This window comes from Grus americana, chromosome 4, assembly GCF_028858705.1.
Source record: "Grus americana isolate bGruAme1 chromosome 4, bGruAme1.mat, whole genome shotgun sequence".
NCBI lineage: Eukaryota > Metazoa > Chordata > Aves > Gruiformes > Gruidae > Grus > Grus americana.
In genome coordinates, this window is record NC_072855.1 from 64172977 (window position 1) to 64196692 (window position 23716).

The 23716-nt window shown below is 39.5% G+C and overlaps 1 protein-coding gene across 8 annotated transcripts in view; it reads left to right on the forward strand.

The window, feature by feature from the left end:
* Positions 1-12599, forward strand: part of PTPN13 (protein tyrosine phosphatase non-receptor type 13) — a 124428-nt gene extending 111829 nt beyond the window's left edge. For 7 of the 8 annotated variants that reach the window (XM_054823794.1, XM_054823793.1, XM_054823796.1 and 4 more), the window contains 12 exons: positions 971-1032; positions 1721-1877; positions 2203-2379; positions 3664-3746; positions 4976-5031; positions 6152-6255; positions 7160-7308; positions 7895-7985; positions 8704-9041; positions 9595-9810; positions 11083-11145; positions 12135-12599. In XM_054823794.1, the coding sequence (XP_054679769.1) occupies positions 971-1032; positions 1721-1877; positions 2203-2379; positions 3664-3746; positions 4976-5031; positions 6152-6255; positions 7160-7308; positions 7895-7985; positions 8704-9041; positions 9595-9810; positions 11083-11145; positions 12135-12215 (1577 nt within the window). In that variant the 3' untranslated portion in view covers positions 12216-12599. The remainder of the gene's footprint in view (positions 1-970; positions 1033-1720; positions 1878-2202; positions 2380-3663; positions 3747-4975; positions 5032-6151; positions 6256-7159; positions 7309-7894; positions 7986-8703; positions 9042-9594; positions 9811-11082; positions 11146-12134) is intronic. The other variant, XM_054823791.1, reaches the window with a different exon arrangement.
* Positions 12600-23716: the final 11117 nt, after the last annotated feature.

Here is a 23716-nt window from a genome sequence, read left to right on the forward strand (position 1 = left end):
TTTATCACCTACATTTCCTTCTGTGCGGAACAGCTGCTCATGCAGTTCCTTACCATCTTCGGCATTTGTTTCTTCTTTGAAATGTGGCACTTTGCATTTGTCTTGATTTGTCATCGTCTTGTTTTTCATGCTTCCTTTAGCGTATCTAGATAACTTTGAGTATTGATCTTGCCTTATGAAATTATTGCAACTCTTACAGTTTAGTGTTGCTCACATATTTTCCAGATGTGCTACACGTTTTGTTTCAAAGAACTTAGTCAAGATACTCATTAGGAATAAGCCCTGTAACCAAGTCTTGGAAGACCGTACTTAAAACTCCCTTGCTGTAGATAACTTGTCATGCATAGATTCACGACAAGACACAAGGTTACTCTTAGCCTTCCGTTATTTCATCTACAAGTTTCTTCATTTGTAAAAGTGTAATGTATATGAAAATCCAGAACTTCACTAGTAGCTAGTTATATAGCATCCACTGGTTCCACTTTGTCTTATTTATTATACTAGTAATGGTGTGCCTAGGATAGGCGGTCTCTGATATCATAGTATCACTCTTTTCTTTACCAAGAAGGGAAACAAGGACCCAGATAGCAGATGATGTTTAAGAAAAAAAAGTTATTGACAGGTGATTGTGGGGTTGTATTTTGTACATTTCAAGGGAAAGGGAACTGTGCCCTATTTCCCCAAAGTGTGTATCTCTACTGTATGTTGTTAAGCTATTTATCAACATTTCTCTTTGCTTAGAGTTGGTTCTGATCCCATTGAATGTAACATTCAAAAAGCCATCATAAAGTATAGTCCATCAGACATAAGTTTGGCAATGCCCAGTAACCAGGCAGGCAGAAATGTTATTCATTTCATAACATAATATTATATACCTTGTTTCTTTTATAAAAATAATTGATGGGGGCTAATTTAATTTCTGTGAAAAAAAATTGCTGTGAAGTTGTTGTTTTGTCCCATTTTTGTTCAGGCTGTTCCTGTGGTGATCCCTGTGATAAAACGGAAGAGATAGCTGATGCTTACGGGCCCAAGGTAAGTATTTCTCAGTTGTGCCTATTATCATTAACCAGAGAAAAGGATCTACTTTGCACATGTTTTTTAAATTAATTAATTAAACAATCCATTAATGAAGGTATGCAAACCCACTGTTGTCAGCTGATGTGAATAAGCAGTGATCATTATAAATATGCAAGCTTTTTTAATTGATCTTTTCTTTCTCTGGGACTGTTTTATCGAAAGACAAATGGTCTTATGAGAAGGATGCAAGGCTATGATCCAGAAAACTCCATTCTGTTCACAGTTTCTGCAGAAGCTTGCTTGCATGTTAGATTTACTAGATAGTTTTCTTTCTTTTCCCCAGCTTTGTTTTTTTTGAGAAATGGTGTGTTGTAGGATCAAAAGTATTGAAGCCTGCATATGTTTTATAGAGGTTATAATAATGTTAAATACTACTATGTGTTCTCTTGTAGCAGTTGCTTCTTCATCATGATGAGTTTCTTCTTAGTTACTTTAAATTTTTTTTTATTTGCTCTTTTCTTGTGAAACTTCTAACACACGTAAAAGCTGCCCACCCATCACCCAGCTATCTCAGATGAGAATATGATATGAATAGGGTTTTTTGTTTGTTGCTGAGTAGTGAACTTTTTAAGGGTTGCTTGCTGCTTCAGCAAACTGCCAGACTCTTTACAAGTTTAATTTGTATGGTTCTTCACTTTCTTAGATAAATGGCAGTGGCACCCTAGGACCTTCTCAGGCAAATATAGAAAACAATATCCATCACACAAAAGGGCCAATGAATCTCTCAGGATCTGGAGATGCACCTTCGCTCGGCTTTACCAATCAGATGTCAGATTTTTCTAAACACAGTGACAAATCAGGTAAGAGGAGGTGAGGTGGGGGACAGTATTATTCAGTCTTTAGTGCACAAGTACAAGAGAATCAAGGTATTGTTGAATAGGCTGAAATTAGGCAATGTTAGACTGGCAGTCAATTTTAGAAGATCATCTCCAAGTCGTGTGCTCTGCTTTAGAGGAATTAGTTGATGTTGGAAGATGATTTATGGAAATTGGATTCTGTGTTGGAGAGAAATGAAGGAAAGCCATGATAACAGCTAGAAATAATGCCACGGTGTCTGCCCCCCCCCCCCCCCCCCAAACCATAGTATATTGGGAAAACTTCTCATATTATACTATTTCTCTTTAGAAACAGAGGGTCCAGATGATGAGTATTATGATGAGGATGATCACAATGAAGTTGTACAGTACCTGTTGGATGTCGTAGATGAAGAAGCCCAGAACCTCTTAAATCGTAATAATACAACTTCAGAGGCTCAGAGTCTTTTACATCTGAAGAAGGCTGCATCAGAAGATCACCTGCCAGGTAACATGACCCATTAAAAAAACGTATCATTAACAGCAAAATGCTTTTTGAAACAAAGTGTCAAGTAAGCAATTGATTTGGCAAGAGGGAGAATTGACATTGAATTGATGTGTGAACTGAAAGTTTCCCAAGTAGAACACAGACAAATGGCTGCTGATTCCAGTGAACTTCAGATGCAATTTAATGAGTTGAGTTCTGGTTTGATAAATCTGAATTTTGCTTTAAGTAGTCTGGGAAAATGAATCCCATTCTGGAATTGTCTCTTAAGTGAGAATTCATGTTGTTTAGGTACGTGGTTCTGCAGCTATGGTCATGTTGAAATGCTGAAGCTTTTCAATATTTCATTGATTGCGGATTGCACAACTTGAAAACATGTTGAGATCTGTCAAAACCGAACAATTTGCCAATCTGATTTGTCTCTTTTAGGAAAAATGTTTTTTTCAGTATCTGTCTATACATCTTTATTTTCCTTAATTCCATCTCCTCAGCTCCAGTTGTTGATAACTGAAATTTAGCATGGAGTATGATTTGTAGTTCCTTTATGGTCTTACACTATGTGTGTATGCTCCAAAAGTTCAAGCAAGATGCTTGCTACTCCTGTAGAGGTTCCTTTTAGAACTCAAGATATACCTTCCAAAATTCTAGCTCTTTTGCTGCTCTTCAAGTTCATTGGATTATTGTCAATGGTCATTACATTAGAAATCAGGGAACACTGAGGTTCTGGCTGCATCAGGACCTCAGGTGAGGAATATCATTGGAGCTCTACTACTACCAATTTCTTGTGGCTAGGATCTAGCCTTTGCAGCTGAAGATGAATTGACTCCATAAGTTAGGGCATCTGGGAACTACTGTAGCAGACAGATACAAGTCAGATTTTATCCAGCACATCTTAATTAGGTCTTGTTAATACAAAGAGCATGTAGGATCCTGGTTTAGACCAACTGCTCGTCTAAATGTGACTGAGTTGCAGAAACGCTATTAACATGGGAATCTGCTAACTCACTAGCAGCTAACCTGTACAGCCATTATGCTGTGGCACAGATAGATTCTGTTAGCTACGCAAACAACCTCACATGTAATGACAGCTGTTCCAGTTAAAGAAGCCTAAAGTCTGATTATCCTATACAGTAAGACCTCTTTTCTAACCAATTGGTAGCAAAAAAACTTAAAAGATCTTTCTTCATTATTCTGGCACCTGTATTCCCTGTGTAGTGCCAGACAGGTGTAACAGGATTCACATCTGTGAGAAGGTTTATGCTATATCTCCTGATTTTCCTGTTCTAGTAGAGATGAATGGGAAGCTGACAGAAGATAAGTCTGAAGACACAGACTGTGATGGGTCATCTTTACCTGAAGATTTTTCAGAGGTGGGATGGCAAGAAGCTGGCAGACATTTGTCTACTGATACTGCTTTCTCAGATGCTCTTTCAATTTATTATTTTCCTTATTGGCATAGAACTTGTGGAAATATCCTTACATGTCTTTTAAATGAAAACATCTTTGTCAGTAGTATCTGTGTAAATGGCATAAAAACATTTATTTTTTAAATAGTGTATGATTATTCTATCATAAATTAACTATGTAAGAGATCAAAGCATAAAGTTATTTTACACTGTTTCTCTTATATAGCTCAACAACATTTTTTCAAAAAGGGCAATAATAAACCACCTTGTTAATATTATTTCAGGCATTTAATCTAAAAGATTTTTTTGATTCCTGCTCAAAGAAGGAAAGCAGTCACAATGAATGCTGTGTAGACTTTAACTGTCCAAACTGTAAATTTGAGATTTCTTTTCCTTCTACTTTTTGCTAGGATATGTTCATTAACTTGAATAACTTCTGTATGTGGTTCATCCTACATTATTGCATGTCCTGTTTTACATCACTAGTCACTAGATGCCCAGGTTTTGTCTTATATTTCAAATCAGCAGTACTCTGTCTATCCAGCATATCCTGCCTGTTGCAGCTTTCTGTCCAGTTAGTAGAGCTGAGTGTCAAATCAGGAATCTATCTCTGTGTCAGTGTGCTCTAGGAGATCCATAAATAAAATTCTGAGTATGGCAGTGGAAACTTGGAAGCTGGCCTTACAATTAGTGGGTTTGTAGAGTTTTTCTTGAAAGGAGGATCAAAATGACTTCTCTGCTGAGTCTTAATCATCTGTTGAGGAAGGCGTGTATAGAGGTACCTGTCATTTAGAGGTAAAGCCCTGTTCTGTTGTATATAGGAATGGTAGCTTGGCAGGAGGCAGAAGTTTTCACTATCAAACTTACCTCATAAAGTGTTTTTAAATATTAGAAACAAAAAAAAGTCAACTGAAGAAAATATAGATGGCTATACTGCTGCCGTGACTCAGGAATGTTTTTAAGATAGCTTTTTGGCCTTGCTACAGTGTACAGCCTCTCAAGTGCTCAGCATTCTTGTCCTCTGTTATTTTGGGTTAATGAGATGTCTAAAAGAGGAAAGTCTTTCATTATGTGCTGCGTTGAACTTAGTGCCCTTCAGAAATAGTCCATGTAGCTGTTAATTGTTTAAAATTTACAGTGGGCAAGTGTATAACTATGTCTTTTAATATGTTTTGAAATATTTCTTCCACTAGCCAACACGTGTAAATGGTTGTGAAGACTATTGTGAAGTAAAAGCTATGCCAGAAAGGTAGGATTTCTTTTCTAGTGTTGCTTGAAAGCAAACCTATGAAATATGAAACTCTGAAGAGGGATATGTTATAATGAGGAAGAGGAGGCAAAAAACCCAAACAAACAAGCAAAAAACCACCCCAAAACAAACCCAGTAAAATATCTGTGCAATGTCTGTTGAATTGCACTCTGTCTATCGTTGTTATTTAAAAGGTTATAATTTGTCTGAAAACTACTCAGCGTTATGTTGCTTACTATGCCCGGTTTTGTTTATTCCTTTGATAGGTGGTTATAACAAGTAACTGGTCTGTGTTCAAATGGCTCCAGATAACTTAATTGGCATTGTACTTACGATTTGGTACTTGCACGTGAAGAAAACATTCAAACAATGCTATCTTCAGTTTGAATCTTTATAAGCTTCATTAATGTTAATTTTTCTGGTTTTAGAGCACAGAAACAAAACATTATAGTTCCACTCGTCCATCTGTTCCCATTTGGGTGCTTGGGCCTTTTTTTTTTTTTTTTTTTTTTTTACATGGAAAACTAAGGATATGCCTGGCCAAGTTACTAGCTGTTATTTTGAGCTACCTTGAATCTTGGAAATTCCCAAGATCATTTCTCCGCATTAAATAATTTTAGTCCTTAGTCTAAGTGAAGCTTCAGTCAAAGTGTATATACTTATTTTTATGTTTTGATTAAGTTTCTGGGAAATTTTGGGTTGAGACTTTGCACAAGCAGTGACAGTGTGACCTCAAATACTTAATATGTTTCTCGCCATCTTAAATCTAGAAAACTTGCATTTGAACATAGATATTCTCGTGTATAGGTAGTGAGTTATGTGAACGGTACAAATCTGCTACTGGATGTTATTTGACTGCTTAGCCTTTGAAAAGTAATTGCAGTGATAGTTATTACCAGATTCATGTCTTCCTGGCTTTTTTTCCACTGTTACCTTTTTCAGATCCCCACTGGGGATTTAACAAAACTGAAAAACAGTGGTTTTTTGAGATTACTGGTATGGATCCAGTCCAGAAATACATGTAGCTATAAATTACTTTCTGGCAATTTTTTATTAGATTGCAAATGTGTTGGTCATTTCTAGGTGTTCTTTCTTACTTCCATACCTTGTCCTCTTATAGATCTCCTCCACAACCTCCTATGAGCCAAGTAGATGAAGATGAAATCACCTGGGGAAGTGATGAATTGCCAATTGAATCAATCAGCCAGGAATGTGTAAATAAAGGCAAGAATTTTAACAAATAATCAGTGGAAAACTGAGGTTCACATTAAATAGACAAAATGCCAGAAGCGAATTTTAAAATGCGTAAGAGTTAATAAGAACAAGTATTGGCAATATTGGGCCTGTAGTTGTAGTAGAGTTGAATCTTGACTCTCCTTCTTCCACTGCTGCTTGATGTGGCAGAGTGGAACACTACTCAATTTGATGTGTTTGGCAGAATCTGGTCTTTACTTTCTGAGATAGCATTAGAAATGTCGGTTCCTGAAATTCATATACAGCAGCCTTTTTTCTGCATTCATTAAAAGAAAAAGGATAATCTATGTTAACCTTTAGACTAAGTCAGTAGATTTAGGACATTTTTAATTGCAATACCAGAGAGACTCGTGGTTTATTAATTTTGTTGTGTTTCAGAGAAACACTGAAGGCCTGATAGAAAGCAAGCTTTATTGGAATAAACGGATGCGTTTAACACATCTTTACTATTACCACTTGAAAGACATGTTGAGTATAAGTGCTAAAAACAAAGTCACAATCTGTGATGTTTAAGTGGAGAGTTCTGAATTCATTCCTGTGTGCATTCATCAATTTTGTAGATTATTGTGTGAAGAACTTACATTTAAAACGTATTTGAAGTTTGTTTCAATGTATTTATTGGAAGTTCACGAAAATACTTCCTTTTGTTACTGGATTCATCAAAGCTGATTTTGCTTCATACTGGTTTTGTTAGTTAATTTGGTTTTGCCTGTCATACTGAGAGGACATCTGTGTACTCTTTCTGGTGTATGGAGGCATTCTAGAGAAAACAGGTAGTACAGTGGTGAACAGCAATGAGGAGATCCAACATTGCACCCTAGTTTTAGTTTTTTGTTTATTTGTTTTATATCAATCAGTCTTGTTCTTTTGCTAGATTTCCCTTTAGTGACAAATCAAGAAATTTCTGCACTCCCTACTGTGAACGTGCTCCCTGGAGGCAAGTACTCAGGAGCCAAATTGAAGTCAGTGATCAGGATGTTGCGTGGATTGCTGGAACAGGGAGTCCCTTCTAAAGAGATTGAAGTGAGTATCTATTTGTCCTTTAAAGTCCTTTTTTCTAGTATGAAACAGTTAGAAATAGAATGGCTGGTTCATCACTGCCTTAAATGCCACAGTTCCCTAATTTGCAGCTCTAAAGGGATGAAACTAATTCTTTTACCAAAGACTTCTCTCCCTTCCCCCCACTAGCTAGCTCCTGAGAGATAAGATTAGTTTGAACCAGGAATTAAATTCAAAAGTGTGTTTACATCAATCTTACTTCTGGTAGATTACCAAGTGAATATAACATTAACAGGCATAAACAAAGGCTGCAAAATCTAGCTGCAGAATGTGAAAACAGCCTTTCCAAAATCTTAAGTCAACCATGTTACATGATCTCTTTTTTGGTAGAATGAGATAAAATATTTATTGGGTAATAGGTTTTTTGTTTTGTTTCGTTTTCTTAGCTATGTGAAATTTGATTCCTTTCTGTGATGGAATTATTTTACATCTCTGCATTAGGATGTATTTTTTAAATTATTCTGTCTGTGAAAGACTTGGTTACATAACTGCTCTTAACACTTGTTACCATTCTGCACTTTATAATGCAAGTGTAATTGCTTCTTTACAGAACCTTCAGGAGTTAAAACCTTTGGATCAGTGTTTGATTGGACAAGCAAAGGAGAACAGGAAAAAGAACAGATACAAAAACATACTTCCTTGTAAGTCCTAACTAATCTGAAGTTCACTGTTGATATTTTGTCACCACCTGTATGATCAGATGAATTGGATCAGAAGTGGGATGGTTTGATTCCCAATCCTAGTTCTGCTACTGAGTAGGGAAAAATATAAATCTGCCACTCATTTTCTACACATTTAAAGCAAGCATTTATAGAGTAGTTTAAGATGAGTGAACAATAGACTACTGTAATAGGTGTAGGGATGGATGTTCACAGATTCTTCATTTATTTCAGCAGACCCTATGTCTTAAATGAGATACACATATGGAGCCAGACAAGATTTTTTTCAGTTTTAGCCATGTGAAATTGAAAACTATACATGTATACTATTGTTAGTAAATTTCCTGCAACAAAATTCTGTTTGTTAGGTGGGAGATGTGTGGAGGAGAAGTGAGAACTGACAAAGGTTAGTTCTGAGTGAAGAATATTCAGCCTCAGTTTCAGAGGTGCTACAGTGCATATCCTGCCTGTCTGCTGATTTAGATTTCTCCTCTAGCCATCTTTTTCTGTATTCAAAGAGAAATACTGATTAGTATCCTAAAGCAAGTATTGTAGTGGTTTATTTTTTTTAATAAGATCTGGAAGCATCTGTGGACATAAGTAATATGTGAGTGTGTAAGGCTCACCATCTCTATTGTGTGATGGTCTAATTATGTGTATGCATAACATTAAGGTATTTTTTTTTGTGTGGGGATTGCAGATGATACCACTAGAGTACCTCTCGGGATTGAAGGTGGATACATCAATGCCAGCTTCATTCGCATGCCAGTGGGGAATGAGGAGTTTGTTTACATTGCATGTCAAGGACCTCTCCCTACTACTGTAGCAGATTTCTGGCAAATGGTTTGGGAGCAAAACTGTACTGTGATTGCCATGATGACTCAGGAGGTTGAAGGAGAAAAGATAAAATGCCAGCGTTACTGGCCAGATGTACTCAATAAAACCACCATAATAAATGATAGACTACGACTTGCTCTTGTAAGACTGCAGCAGCTGAAGGGCTTTATCATCAGAGTGCTGGAACTAGAAGAGATTCAGGTAAGTGAATCTAATTCTGCATGCTGCAAATTCTTTTCTGAGTGTTGGCATTTTTATCCTTGTATGTCTGGTTTGTCTGCTTTCAGTCACAATGTCTACATCAAGCAGTAACCTGCAGCTTCTCCTCTTTGCCCAGTGATCACTACTGGGCAATTCTTCTTCATTGCAACTTGTACTACTTTGTGACCTTTATACGAGAAGGCAGTTGGGCAAGGAGATGATTTCATTATGCTAATGAGACTAAATTTTGGCTCCCGAGGTGCCTTTGGCCACAGAAACATATATAGGGTTATGAAATTCACTAATAATTCAGTCCGGCTGGTTCATTCTTCTTCTATGTAATCAGCTCAGTCTGCACAGTGAACCTTACACTATTCAATTATTTGCTAGTTATTTTCAGTTTAGGTCATCGTTTCTCTTGTTTTATTGAATTACAGAACACATTCATTAGGCAAATCCCTCTCTTCTGAGACAGTTTCCTTTGGGAACTTACCTTTTGTCTTTTTATTCTTCCCTTGTGTTACATTTTGTTGTTATTGTTTTTAAACCTCAGACAGGTGAAGTACGGCACGTTTCCCATCTGAACTTCATCGCCTGGCCTGACCATGACACCCCTTCTCAACCAGATGACCTGCTTACTTTTATCTCCTACATGCGGCATGTCCACAAGTCGGGACCTATCATAACTCATTGCAGTGCAGGCATTGGACGATCGGGAACCCTTATTTGTATAGACGTTGTTTTAGGGTTAATCAGCAGAGACCTCGATGTGAGTACCCAAGAGGATGGGCTAAGCTGTGCTTTTGACTTGCAGGAAATGTGTTCCATTGAATCTACTAAATTGTTCAAAGAATATGCCATGCTTTTGAGAGTAGCATGCTGGCTGCGTCTTAATGTAACCTGAATCATAGTGTAAAACAGCAGTACCTGTGAAATGTTTCTTTGTTGATAATCAGCAGAGGAAGAGCTCTAAAATCTGCTGGTTCTTGGATTAGCTCCAGGAATCTTGTTAAGTGTCCTGTTTGTGACACCTCAGCAATCCCAACATTGTTAGGTGCCATTTGAGGCATTCTAGGGTATTTTGCAAGGACAGTAGAAGTGGTTTAAGGCCAGGTTGGATGAAGCTTTGGGCAACCTGGTCTAGTGGAGGGTATCCCTGCCCATGGCAGGGGGGTTGGAACTAGACGATCTTTGAGGTCCCTGCCAACCCAAACCATTCTATGATTCTGTGACATCTCCTACCATAGCAGACTTCTGACGTATGGCTTGGGAACAACAGTGTGTTGCCATGATGACTCTGGCTATTGAAGGAAAAGTTAAAATGCCTGCCTTATCTGGTTGGATGTACTCAGTGGAACTATTGTGTTAAATGGCATTAGGACTGAGAGTTGTGGCACTTGGTTGGTCAGAGATCCGTGAACTGTTAGAGGGCAGCTAGAAGCCAACCAGAGTATCTGTTTAGGCAACTGAATCAAAAACTGAGTCTACAAACTTCTCAGCTGGAGATGAGGGTATGTAAATTGACTTTTGCAGCACAACCAAGGATATGCTTTCTAGGGTGATCCACAGGAGGGTGCTAGCTTCCTTATGTTTATGTCCTTCAGTGGCCTGCTGTAGCTAATCTCTGAGAATTTGTAGAGAAGATGAGCTATGTCATGCTTAGCTCAGCAGGGTTTCTAAGCACCCACTAAATAAATGTCTAGAACTTTATAGACTTGGGGAAATAAAAAGCGTTTTGTTAGGTTGGACCAAGGGGCTCTATCTTCTGCATGCTCAGCTCCCAGTAAGAGTAAGCAAAAGAGCTTGTGCACAGGGAAGGAGAACAAGAGGAGGGTGTCTGATGTAGGAGGGCCACATCCATATTGCCCGGAGACAGCACGTGCTGGTTATCTACCAGACATGCATAGGCTGAATTGTTACTTGTTTCACTACTAAATGTTTAATGTACCTAGTTAGATTCCTTGGTTTGATGCTGGGAATGTTTCCTTTATATGCACGTATGTATTTTTTTGAATGTTTAACTTGCTGTTTGTTTTGTTAGTTTGACATCTCAGACCTGGTACGCACGATGCGTCTGCAGAGACATGGGATGGTTCAGACAGAGGTGAGTCTGGCTACCCCAGGTATACGCTAAAGGAAAGACGCTGGAATTCTAACTCTGTGTGCATCACAGAAAGTTTCCTGGCACAATGATTGTCTTTGTAGCTTCTAATACAGCGTTTTTGTTGTGAGAATTAAATCAGATGCATACCAGTGAGTAGCAGTAAATATTTAACAGTTATAAACGCATGCAATTTTTAACATGCTGTGCTGTTTTGATCTGTATTAAAAAAAGTTGGGAGTTTTCTTCTTCAAAAGCGTGTGTTATAGAGGAAATCAGCTGAGCTTTTTTTGCTAAAAATTGCATTATAAACTGAAGAGAAGGCCTAACTGTGCTGCTATTAGTCACTGGTCCTACCAGAGATGTCTTGAAATCTCCTTTGGGGAGATACTCAGCCAGAATGTGTTAGGAATAATCTAGATCTAGAGCTAATTAACTTTACCTTAGAGTTAGACATCACAAGGTCTCGTTAAAATCTGCACTTTTTCTTTGAATGTGAAGGAATTGTCAAATCATAGTTTAAAAAAAAACACCAAAAAACCTAAAACCAAACCACATTTTTTAATCAGCCCCACCTCACACCCCAAAACATGTATTAGCCCCCACACGTGTATCACTGAGATTAAGATAAGAAGTTGCACTGTATCTGAGTTCTGTATTAGTTGGCATTGATGCAAGACCTAGAAATTCACTTGCTGTCTTCATTTCTACTTATGTACTTACTCTGCTTGAGGTAGTTTTGGTGTGAAAGGAGGATAAATGTGCCATATAAAAATATATCTTTAGTGGCAGGGGAGTGCCTGTATTTGTTTTAAGTTGAGGTTGCATAGTTTTCCATTGTGGCTTTTTTGTTTGTTTTGTGGGGTTTCTTCATGTAATTGTAGAAATAATATTAAAATCAAGTGCTCTGCACCTGCGAAGTGCAGGTGAGCATGAATTGCTTAGGTGGTACAAGCATTTTTCACATTTCTGTGATTTCCTTTCCCTTGCAGGATCAGTATATTTTCTGCTATCAAGTTGTCCTTTATGTCCTGAATCATCTCCAACATGAAGAACAGCAGAGAGGCAAATGAAATACTAAGGCAGGAGTGCTTTTAAAATAAGGAAGCAAGGAGGTCTAGAGGCTCTCACATATTTTCTTTGTTCTGCCAATAGTTTTCCAGTCCCTTTCTTTGGCTGCTGTCAAATGTCTTTTCTATAAAGCCTCTCCATTGTTCCAAATAAGGTATATAGTTATAAGGAAAAGGGATAACTCATACAATACCACTAATGTCTTCAGCCCCGTGGACACATATGTGAGATTTTTTGTATAACAGTAAATAATATTTAATAAAGCTGCATTTTTTTGCAGCTTCCTTAATATGTGATAAAATACTGAAATAAAAATATTTTAATTTAAAAAAAAGTAAAGAAGAAGAAAAAAGTAATCTTATAATACTTCCTGCAGTTCTGCAGCTGTTTTGGGGTATTTGTTTCTTATGGGGTGGGGGAGTGGGAGGGATGAAGCAGTATTTTTATCAAGGCAAACTTTATTACAAAGACATTTTACTAGTCTCTTTTCAAGGCTTGTTTATGGCACAGATTTTTTTTCCCTTTTAGTACAGTTACAGTATTTTATAGAGGGTATCTTGAAATCAGCATTTAAGCTCTAAGAGGTGCCTGATAGCATAAGGATAGTAGTGAATGTTTACTTGTAAGTATCACAGTTAATAATGTTTACTTCATAGAGTTTCATGTATATATTTATATACTTTTACAAAAAAAGCTGAATTATCAGGTGTCTAAACTTATAACTGATTAGGCATCTCCACTCTGTAAATAAAAAATACACTTAAAGTACACTGATCAGTGGGTCTGGGTATTTTTGTGTGCTTGCGACTGATTTTTCTTGGCCTTACATGGCATCCTTCATTGTGGTTGCTTTGCTTAAAAAAAATTGCAACAAAAGGGCTGTACACGTTTTAAATTTTCAATGCTCTTCTGTTCTTCAGTGCCCATTTGAAAAAAAAAAAACAAAACCAAAAACACCAACTTGAAGAACTATGGGTTCCTTTCTGGAGAGTTTCCACACTGTGGTGAAAGGAAGAGGATATTTTCCCTCCCCCCTTGTTTTTCAGCATCCTTGGGCATTGAGACCCATATCACATTTTTTGGGTGTGTTTGCACTTTAATGTTCTTGCAGTGATCTGACAACAATGTAATCTACTCTGCTTAAAGCAGCCGGGTTTGAGGTGAGAGGCAGGATATCAGGTTCTAAGTAACTCAATGTTTTAGTGATATTGTAAACAGTGAAAACTGTTCTGAAAGGAAATCTTCATCTTCCCATACTTCAAAGTATGGGAACCTTAAATAATGAATAATTGCCATCAGCCAGCACTGGGTATCATTTGAGGGTTTGAGCAGTATTCCTGTCCCAGCACTCCTTACCAGAACTGAAGCTTGTGACTTGTGCTGTCAGGAAGGATATAAGAGTACTATTTTGACAGCATTCTGCATTGCAATGATGGAAGTAAGTTCAGAGGCCTGTGATTATCCTAGGTTTTTACTCTTCGAAATAGTAGCCCACAGTGTTCTGGTGTCCCAAAACTGAAACAGCACTATCTTGCTTGTTTAATGGTATTCTAGCTAGCAATAGGATGACTTAAAAAAGGAAAAGAGCTTTTTTCATTTGTCACAGCAATACTATGACTTTTATTCCCTCCAGCATACCAGCACAGTTGAAAAATTGTGCCTTTTTCAGAGCAGTGTAGTTCAAGGAAGGAAAATTAATTCTGTGTAGATAGAAGCAGAGGCAAATTGACTAGCCGTGTGGACAGTACACCTGTATGAAGGAGCTTTAAAGTGAAGACAGAAGATTTTCAGGACTACAGTTGTCAACAAGCAAAGTAAGTAAAGGCAGGTAGTTGATACACTGCTGCTACTGTTTTAACATAAATAGTGAATTCAGAGGATTTAGGTATGTCTGGGTTTTAGAAACAAAAAAATGGTTATGGTAACTAGACAGTATGGTTAAGGCAGTTGAATTCTTCCTTTAGATATTTTCAGATACGTGCCAAACAATTTAGAAACAGGAACTGATTTTTGCATAGTAGGCTTCATGAAGCCCACTTTGGTGTCAAGCAAACAATTTACATCAAATTACAACTTGTGGGAAACACACATCAGTACAAAGTTCCAGCAGTTGCTGCTTGTCCTCACAAGTATGAAGACCTATGGTATGGTATGTTATACCCAATTTCCTTTTAATGATGGGCACACAGAAAAGCAGAGGATAATTACCTAACCTCCCCACCCTCAGAAAAAGGAAACACCCTCCCCCCGACAGACTTTTCGGTTTCTCATGTGGTTACCCTTGGAAGGTGAGCACATGATTAGTAAATAAATAGACCTGTCTATTCACCCTGCTAATGTTATTGTATTGGACCCCAACCACAAAAGTCCAGCTGGGAAACCCAGCTATCCCTACTCACTTTTTAACTATTTTAACTCATTTTAAGAAACTGTGGATCTTGTGAAGCAAAGCATCCTTATCTGATCAGAAGAGGGTAAATGTGTCCCTTCTACATCTGCCTTCAATCTGTTTCATCCAGCTCTTTCCATCTGAAATCATCTTCCCAGTACCATCAGTATGTAGCTGAAAACAAGGTGATGCAGGAATAATATGGAGTTCTACACTGAAGTTTTCTTGGCCAAATTCCTGATCACCTTGACTTTATGATAAAACAGATGGGCCCAAATGGGAAGCATTTGGGTGTTCCTAAGAAGTCATGCACATATGGTGAAAGGTGGCATTGGCCTCGTTTGAGAAGTGATCTGAGTTTCTTTGGGTTTTTGTCTCAACCTTGAGGAATTGGATAGCTAATAAAGATGGAGTGCTCCCTGGTTTAATGCTTGTTGAGGACACTAGGAGGGAGTCTGTTTTCTGCTAAGCAGGTGGAACTTGTCATCTGCGACACTTGGCGTGGTCGGTTTGGTTGAAATACACCCCACAGCTCAAAACTTATTACAAGAAAATGGACATGCTTAAGCTTGGTTTCTATGGGGAGCCTGGTTGGAAATATGCAACTCTGCTCATAGTTTTCTCCACAGGATTAGGCTACCTAAATTCCTTGTGCTGCCTTCAAAGAAATGACAAGAAAAATGACTGACAAGCTAGTTCCTTGAATGGAAAAAATGCTGTGTACTTTCTTAGTATGCTGACTATATAATTTTCAGGGGGAAAAAAAACTTGTTCTTTTTTTTTCTCTTTTTATTTTAGAACTGTGATGTCTTGCTGAGTAAGCAATCAGGACATGCTTCAGCTGAAAGGGATTTTCCTTTTTATAGTTATCCGATTTTCAGTAGGAAGTTCACCAGACTAGGAAAAAAAGTGATATATAACCCATTACAGTTCTAATTAAAGAACGGTCCTTGTGTGTTAACCTAAGAAAGAAAGGATGCTTTTTTACTTCCAAGCAGAATTAGCTGACAGAAGCATATACGCTTTGCTACATAACATCCCTGTGCCATTGGTAGTTTATCGTAGGTTTGTTTTTCTTGCTGGTCTTTGCCTATGCAAGAGAAGGGCAACAGCCTACAAAGGAGGGATTCCAGTTGCTCCTTGGAGACTACTTTGAGGGCTCGTTACTGTTGCTCCTTGAATGCTTCTAAGCAGCCTCTTCCTTTACAACTTACGTACTTCTAAAACTAGCTATCTGGGGAAAATAAGTACTTAAGAATGATTAAAAAATTTGCTGTGTGTAGGGAATGCTTATCACATGTCCAGTGATAGGAGGATCCTGAAAGATGGTAGGAAAAGATTTGAGTATCTCCTTTAAGTAAATGGAAGCTGGCTTATAACCGGGATGTGGACCTGTATTTCTGTTAAACACTTGTATGTCATCCTCTGATGGTGCAAGCCCAAATAGAGACCCATTCTCATGTCTTCAGGTGATTCCGAAGCTGCAAAAAGTCTTCTGTCTGTATGATGAGGTGGGACTTAGGAGTACAATGAAAGATGACATGGAAGAAATCTTGGGAGCTGGACAATTTCTGTGAGGTGAACTACATCATGGTGAAGGTGTTCTGTAGTGACTCTGCATGCATGGCAGAAGCCAATGTAATACCCACCCCTGCAGACCTCTTAAATGAAGGCACAAGATAATAATTGGGCCAGGATAAGTAATGCATATGATTAACAGTATAGAAAAAAATTTTAAGCCTTGAAGGTTCAAAAATGGCTGACTTGCAGGTGGTAAAATGCTTACAAACTGCTTCTGACTTCTTCCATGTTAAAAAAAAAAAAAAACAAAAAACCACCCCCCAAAAAACCCCAAATCCTCTTCGACTGGGAAACCAAAGCAGCTTGGCCCCTTCTGTATGCTAGCAACTTCCTCCTGGTTCACGTCTTCTCAGTATTTCTCAATAAGTGAAACCACTTTTAATACGCATGATTTCTGTGATGTCTTTTCTATGGTACCCAGGGGTACAGAAACCTATGAGCTGAGGGCCAAATTTTCTTAATGGAGTGGAAGGCAGTTTGCTAACATTCAAGAATGTGAGCCATCATCAGGATGCAAGTTTGAATTTATGACATCCACTGATAGTTAAGTCAGAACAAAGCTAGGGGCAAACTTGTGGCTGTTAGCATGGCTGAAGTGGAGATTCTGTTCAGTGCTTGATCTTGGCCAACTGAAAGGTAAACTCAGGAAAATGTTATCATTTAAGCAGCTTTGAGAGGACAGCGTAGCAAGGGCTCTGAATATTAAAGACACAGTGAGTTCCGTGGGGTTTCTGTGGTATATTACTTCATTTTACCTGTGATACAAGTGTGTCCGATGCAATCCAGCAGTTATTTTCACATGAAGTGTGAAAAAGTGTACGTACCCGTTGATTGAAGGGGAGAAATAATACACTAACAGGAAAAAAGCATAGCAGTGAAACAGAGAAATGCTTGATACACAGCAGTATACATCTCTATTGCTTTTTGTCTAGAAGTTGAAATAGCAAATCAATACATTCCCCCCCCCCCGTAATGTTTCAAAATCAAACTTGATACAAGGCAAAGGAAAGCAAATAAACCCAGCAACAACGAAAAGAGGTCTGCATTTGTCTGAAGGTAAGTCCAAGACGCTGTCCGCTATAAGGTCTGTAGGAAAAAAATTCACCTTCTGATTCATGGATGATCTCCTAGAAGCATGTTCAGGTCCTCTTTAAGAATCCCAGAGTAGAAGTGGTGCAGAGTTCAAAGAGGGCCTGGCACCTGGTCATCAGCAGCAGCTTGGGAGGCAGGTGGCCCAGCCCCTGGTTGGGCTCGGTCTTGGAAACGGATTATTTCATTTGGGCGAAAGTGTTTCTTCTTCCAGGGGCAGAACAGTGCTCGCTGCCTTCAGCCAGCTCTCTCTGTAAGGAGAAAAACAGCTGCACACTGTGATGGCATTGCTATTTTCCATGGGGAGGGAGTGACTCACCTTGAAGTCTGGGGCGGGAGTAAGGAACAGTGCTGCTTTGTTTAAAAAAAAAAAAAAAAAAAAAAAAAAGGCAGAACACCTTCTGTGGCTGGCGTTCAGACCTGAATCTCTTGTGCTTTATTTCTGCTCATTTGTGTTAGGCAGCCAAGTGAGCTCTGTGAGGAGCTTTGTTTCTTAATGAGATGTTAGGGAGAGGGTGGTTGGTTTTGTTTTAATGAAGTGCTGGAAAGATCTTGCTAGTTAAGAGAATGTGATCTGAAGGATGGATCATTGCGCTGGGAGCAGATTTAATTGCTAATTTCCTCAAGTGGGTCCCAGGAAATGGATTTCGTCTTCCTTGTTGTACTGTGGTGACCTCCATAATAATTTTTTTTTTTTTTTCCTCTGGTAGGGCTCTGACTGCTACTTCATTATAATAGCCAGATTCCCAAACAAAGTATTATCTCTGAACAAGTTAACTTGGTCACAGAAACAGTATTCAGTAAGGAGGAGGTTTGGATGGATTAATTTGGCTTCTCAGCTCTCTTTAAAGCCAGACTGGGTACTTCCACACTGTCCTCAGTAACAGATACACTGGAATATCCCATAAAAACAAATACATGGTTTGTCCTATAGCTGTCTCTTCGTATGTTCTCATAATTCCTTTGAATCGTATATATGCTTTTTTTCCTTTGGGGGGGGAAGGATATGTTCAGCATATTTTTTTTTATTGTTAGGTTCTCTTCCACAGACCATAAACCATTTTTATTGTTCTTCATAAAAGTTCAGGTGAATGCTTTGCTGTGGAAAGTACGTTAGCTTGCCAATCTTTCAGCCTTTCCTTCCTAAAGAAGTTACTGTATAAATCTGTGGTGTTACCTCCCATGTCTCCAACATCAATAATGTTTTTGGTATTGTCAGTCACAATTACAATTAAATTCTGAGGAAGGTTGGGACGGAAGTTCTAGCTAATTTGTGTAGGCCATCACTGGTAGACCATTGAAGGCCAAGCACGAAAACCATTTCAGAAAGTGTTTTCTCCTTTTAGCATTAAGATCACTGAAAAAGTTTCAGTGTTACCTCAGACCACTCATATTACTGAATTTCCATTTTTTTGATGTATTTTGTTCAAATAAACTTAAGTGCCTTTCAGAGCCAATTTTGCACTTTGGCAAAATGTGCTAGGGTTGCTTTAGGGTGACTGTCAATCTGAGTTTCACTGCTCTCTTCATCTTCCTCGGACAGCAATGTTGCCTGTTCCCCATGAAACCTGTTCTTCTGAAGTCCAGTAGTTTACTTCTTTTCATATTCACATCTGTGTTAATTGTTTGTACACCTGACAAACTGTGTGTAAAAGAATCATACAAGACTCCCGTACTTGAATTGTCTATGCAGTAGTACTGTAGACAGCGAATATACTTTGGATATCATCTCTCTGTACCATGTGGCAAACCAGGAAATCTGCCAGAGTGCTGGCACTGGAAAGTGAAGTCCCTTGCACCCCGTGGTAACAGGTACAGTGTCTGTGCAAACCCCACATGGATTACTCTGTCAGATGCGTGACTTGCTGGGATCACTTGTCACAGCAGCAGAACATCCTTGCATGTTGTGCAGGTGTGTTGCGACATGATGATCTATCATCTTGGTGTTCCACAGACAACTGGCAGGTTCTCAATGTGTGCTTCTAAATGTATTCCATGTCTCTGACTAATGCTGCAATCCCAAATGCAGGTGTTAGTCATGTGCCCAGAAGACATTCCCATTCCTCTTCATCCTATTCTATTTCTTTTCTTACCTCCTTTCGCTACAACTCTCAGCTCCTAGAACATTGTGCCTTCAATAATGGGTAAATCCCACAGAGTGCTCAGATAAGCCTTTGCTCCAGCCACTGCTTTTTCCAAAAGTGGAAGGTTATTTTGCAAACAGCAAAACTGGGTTTGTACATATGGTTAATAACCTGCCTTAGTATATAGCTTTAGTTAAAGGTATGCAAATGAGTTCAGAAAGTATACAAAGGAGTTAGGGATTCTGCTTTCCCATTTCCCCAGTAGGGCATTTGTCTGTCACCATAGCTGCAGCTCTGCCTACAATGTAGTTGTCATTGCAAGGAGCAGATCATTCTTGAAGAGCAGTCAACACTTTAAGTTACTGTTCTTGCCTTGAAGTCTTGATAGAGGTGGAATTCAAAGCTTCAGTAAAGGAGCCTGATTTTAGTTCCACCTCTAACAGCATTGAGCATTCAGGCCACGCCTGCTGAAATTGGAGCCAAGTGCAGTGAGCATTTTGCATATAACAATCCTCTGTCTCCTTAAGGTGGGTAAGCCAACTTCGATGTGCTAAGTAAGCCTGCAGGAGTCTTTTGGAAGCTGAACAGGGTTAGAGGATAAAGCAGAAGAGTACTTGGCTATGCGCAGTAGAATGGGATCACTTTCTCCACAGCTACTTTGACACTTGTCAAGCAAATAAATTTCTCATGTCAAACAGTTGTGGGTTTAAAAATATCCTGTCCTTGAGTGGTCAAGAGTCAGAAGTGCAGCAGAACTGTAGCAACTGTATCTTCTTGCATGTCCTGTGTGTGGCCTTTTCTGGAATAGAGAAGGAAGACTGCCCCTAGGGTATGGCCACCACAGGACCATCTGAAGCCGGACCTTTCAAGCCTATTGGAGCTGGCCCCAAACAGCGCAGGCAGCTGATTGCCTGTCACCTTGTTTGTCTCATTATAGTTCACCCTTCCTCTGATGCCACACACACTACTGGTATATTCAAAATAGGGACTGTCAGCCTGGCACATATAGTCTGTTTGGTTTCCTGTGCTGTCTATCTGCTGTCATTCTGTTGCTTCTCAATATATAAGCTGTGGGTTTCTCAAGGTCAAATCTGTCTTCAGGTTTTGGCATTATTCAATGCAGTCTTAGTATGTGACAAGCCTTTTTTAACAGTTAGTTCTGTAACAATGAATAATGATGTCTCAAAGACCAGTGACCTCTGACTTGATAATTAAAATAACTGGTCTGGGTCTCCTTGATGTATCCATGAGAAATATCTTCACTTACAATAAATGAAATGATAAAGTAAGGTCAAGTCTATTTATCTCAGTGTCTTTAACAAGGACTGAATGCTTTGAAGCAGCTGTAACACTTCCTGGTAGCTCCTAAAGCTGGCTGTTGATATAATGACACAAAGGCATCATTCCCAGTTCTACTGTGGAAAAGGTTATTGTGCTGATGCTACAGATTATAGGGGAGTGAGTGGTTATCAGGACACATTTCCTCAATGGTAGTGTTCCTAGAGCACTGCCAGTCTTCCCATCAGCACAATTCAATCATGTTACCCAGTGCCCTAATGGAAATGATTCCTGAAGTATAGCTACCTGCTTTGCTTAGCTTTTCTCAGTGAATCATAAAGCATTAGCAGGCAAGGTCAGACTTATGGAGGTGAGCCAAGCATACAGTTAAGCAAGGTTGTCCATTTGTTTATTCTGCACTCATCCCCTTTCTGTAACCTTTTTTTCATGCACAGCTGCTTTTTCTTCTCGGCAGAGCCCAAATTTTTGTGTGTTTGTTTTGAATCCCTGGATCACTGTAAGCATTCAGCATTCTTGTGTGCTGTGATAAGTCCTTACTATGACTGTTTTGTGCTCCCAGCAGCCAAGGCTACTTGCCCTGGGCCTTCTGGTCCATGGACTTTGGATAGAAACTGATTGTCTAGAGATGTGTAGCGCTGGCGTGGTGATGGTTGCTTTAGAAATGACCATTATCTTAGGGCAGAATTCAACAGAAACATTTGCCTGAGTGGAATTTGTGTGTCTAGCCACATGGATGTGCTGTTAGAAATGTTTGCCCTGTTTACCTTAAGGACATTTACCTTCTTAGCCCCCAAATCACCTTCTTTCTCTTTTCATTATTAAGGTCCTCTTGTGAGAGAGACATTATTTACATATCTCTTGTGTGACTGGTGACTTGATGGTTTACAGCACATAGGGATAATGCAATTTTGAGAACAGTTTTCTGTTGTTTTTTTCTGGATTCAGGCATGGTGTCAGAGGCTCCTAGAGATACAATAACCTCCTTCTGCACTCCAAGGTTATGGAACTGGGCAGAAATCAAGTACAACCAAGGGAAGCACGTAGGTACCTTATCACTCAAGATCTCCTGGCTCCCCTAGCACAATTTATTGTGCAATTTTGCTGTGTCATGTTGTCCGGTTGTCTCATTCACTTAATTTGTTGAGATTTGCCAGTGTCCTAGGTACTAGGCAAAAACACAAATCAACATCTGATACAAGAAATTTATCATCTTCTGGGTGCAGAGAGATGGATTATATTACCTTCCAGTCAGTTTCTTTTTGTAAAAATTCACCTTCAGGCCCAAAAGAGCTGTGGTGTGAAAGCACAGCTGAAAGGCTAGAATGGAAAGAACTGGGTTTTATAAATGGCATTTTAAAAGTAGTAGAATCTCCCCATTCTTATGGAACATGAAGTTGCCTCACTGTGTATGAATCAGCTCCTCCAGGAGAGGGATCCAAGAGGGAAATGTGCCAAGCAATCATAATTGTAACAAAGTCCTTATGAAGGACCTGGTCAAAGGGTAATGTTTATTTCAAAAGTTTCCTCCTTTGTCTAGCTCTTGCCTTAGTCTTTCAAGCAGCTTTTGTGACAAGTGGGTATTGTGCAAGAAGACTTCAAGTAGTTGGGGTTTTTCGTACTCGTGTGTCTGTTCAGAGCAGAAGTAGGAAGGTCTTACTTAGGTTGGTGTAAATGGGAACTGGGGACCTGGCCTGGTTAATACATCTGAATAAAGTGTGATAAAACTGGAGTCAGGACTTCAGGGGTTTGGGTTCAGCTTTTGCTTGAAGGGTGGGAGGGGTCGTCTTGCACCAATCGTTGTGCCTTGCAGATTGAATGCAGTTTGCTGTGTGAGCTTATTCATAGAATAATAGAATACCAGGATGGAAGGGAACCCCAAGGATCATTTGGTCCAACCTTTCTTGCCAAAAGCATGGTCTAGACAAGGTGGCCCAGCACCCTGTCTAGCAGAATCTTGAAAGTGTCCAATGTCGGGGAATCCACCACTTCCCTGGAGAGATTATTTCAATGGCTGATTGTTCTTGTTGTGAAAAATTTTCCTTTTGTGTCCAGTTGGAATCTCCCCAGGATTAACTTGTAGCCATTACCCCTCGTCTTTTCCATGTGACTCCTTGTGCAAAGGGAGTCTCCATCTTCTTTGTAGCCACCCTTTAAATACTGAAACATGGTGATAAGGTCTTCCCTAAGCCTTCTTTTCTCAAGGCTGAACAAACCCAGTTCTCTCAGCCTTTCCTCATAGGCAGGCTTCCCAGTCCTTTGATCACCTTTGCGGCCCTTCTCTGGACCCTCTCCTGCCTGTCCACATCTTTTTTGTATAGTGGGGACCAAAACTGAACACAGTATTCCAGGTGTGGCCTGATAAGTGCTGAGTAGAGTGGGATAATGACTTCTTTATCTCTGCTGGTGGCGCCTTTGTTGATGCAACCCAGCATCCTGTTGGCTTGCTTTGCTGCTGCAGCACCCTGTTCACTCATATTGAGCTGCTTGTCCACCAGGACCCCCAGGTCCCTTTCCACAGAGCTGCTCCCTAGCCAGGTAGATCCCAGTCTGTGCTGCACTCCTGGATTATGTTTTCCCAGGTGCAAGACCTTACACTTGTCCTTGTTGAACTTCGTAAGGTTCTTGTTAACCCACTCTTCCAGCCTATCCAGGTCTTCCTGCAGGGTGGCTCTCCCTTCCGAAGTGTCTGCTTCCCCACTCAGTTTGGTATCATCAGCAAACTTCATCAGGCTACACTTGATCCCATCATCCAGATCACTTATGAAGATATTAAACAGCATTGAGCCCAATATTCCTCCCTGTGGAACCCCACTTTTGACAGATTGCCAGTTTGAAAAGGAGCTATTTACCACCACCTGTCAGCCAGTTCCCCACCCACCACACAGACCACTTGTCTAGACCGTAACACATCCATTTCTCTAGGGGGAGGCTGTGAGGAACTCTTATCAAAACCTTGGGAGAAATCCAGGTAGACAATGTCCACCGCTCACCCCACATCAACCAAGCAGGTTACTTTGTCATAGAAGGTGATCAGGCCTGTCCAGCACGATTTGCCCTTGGT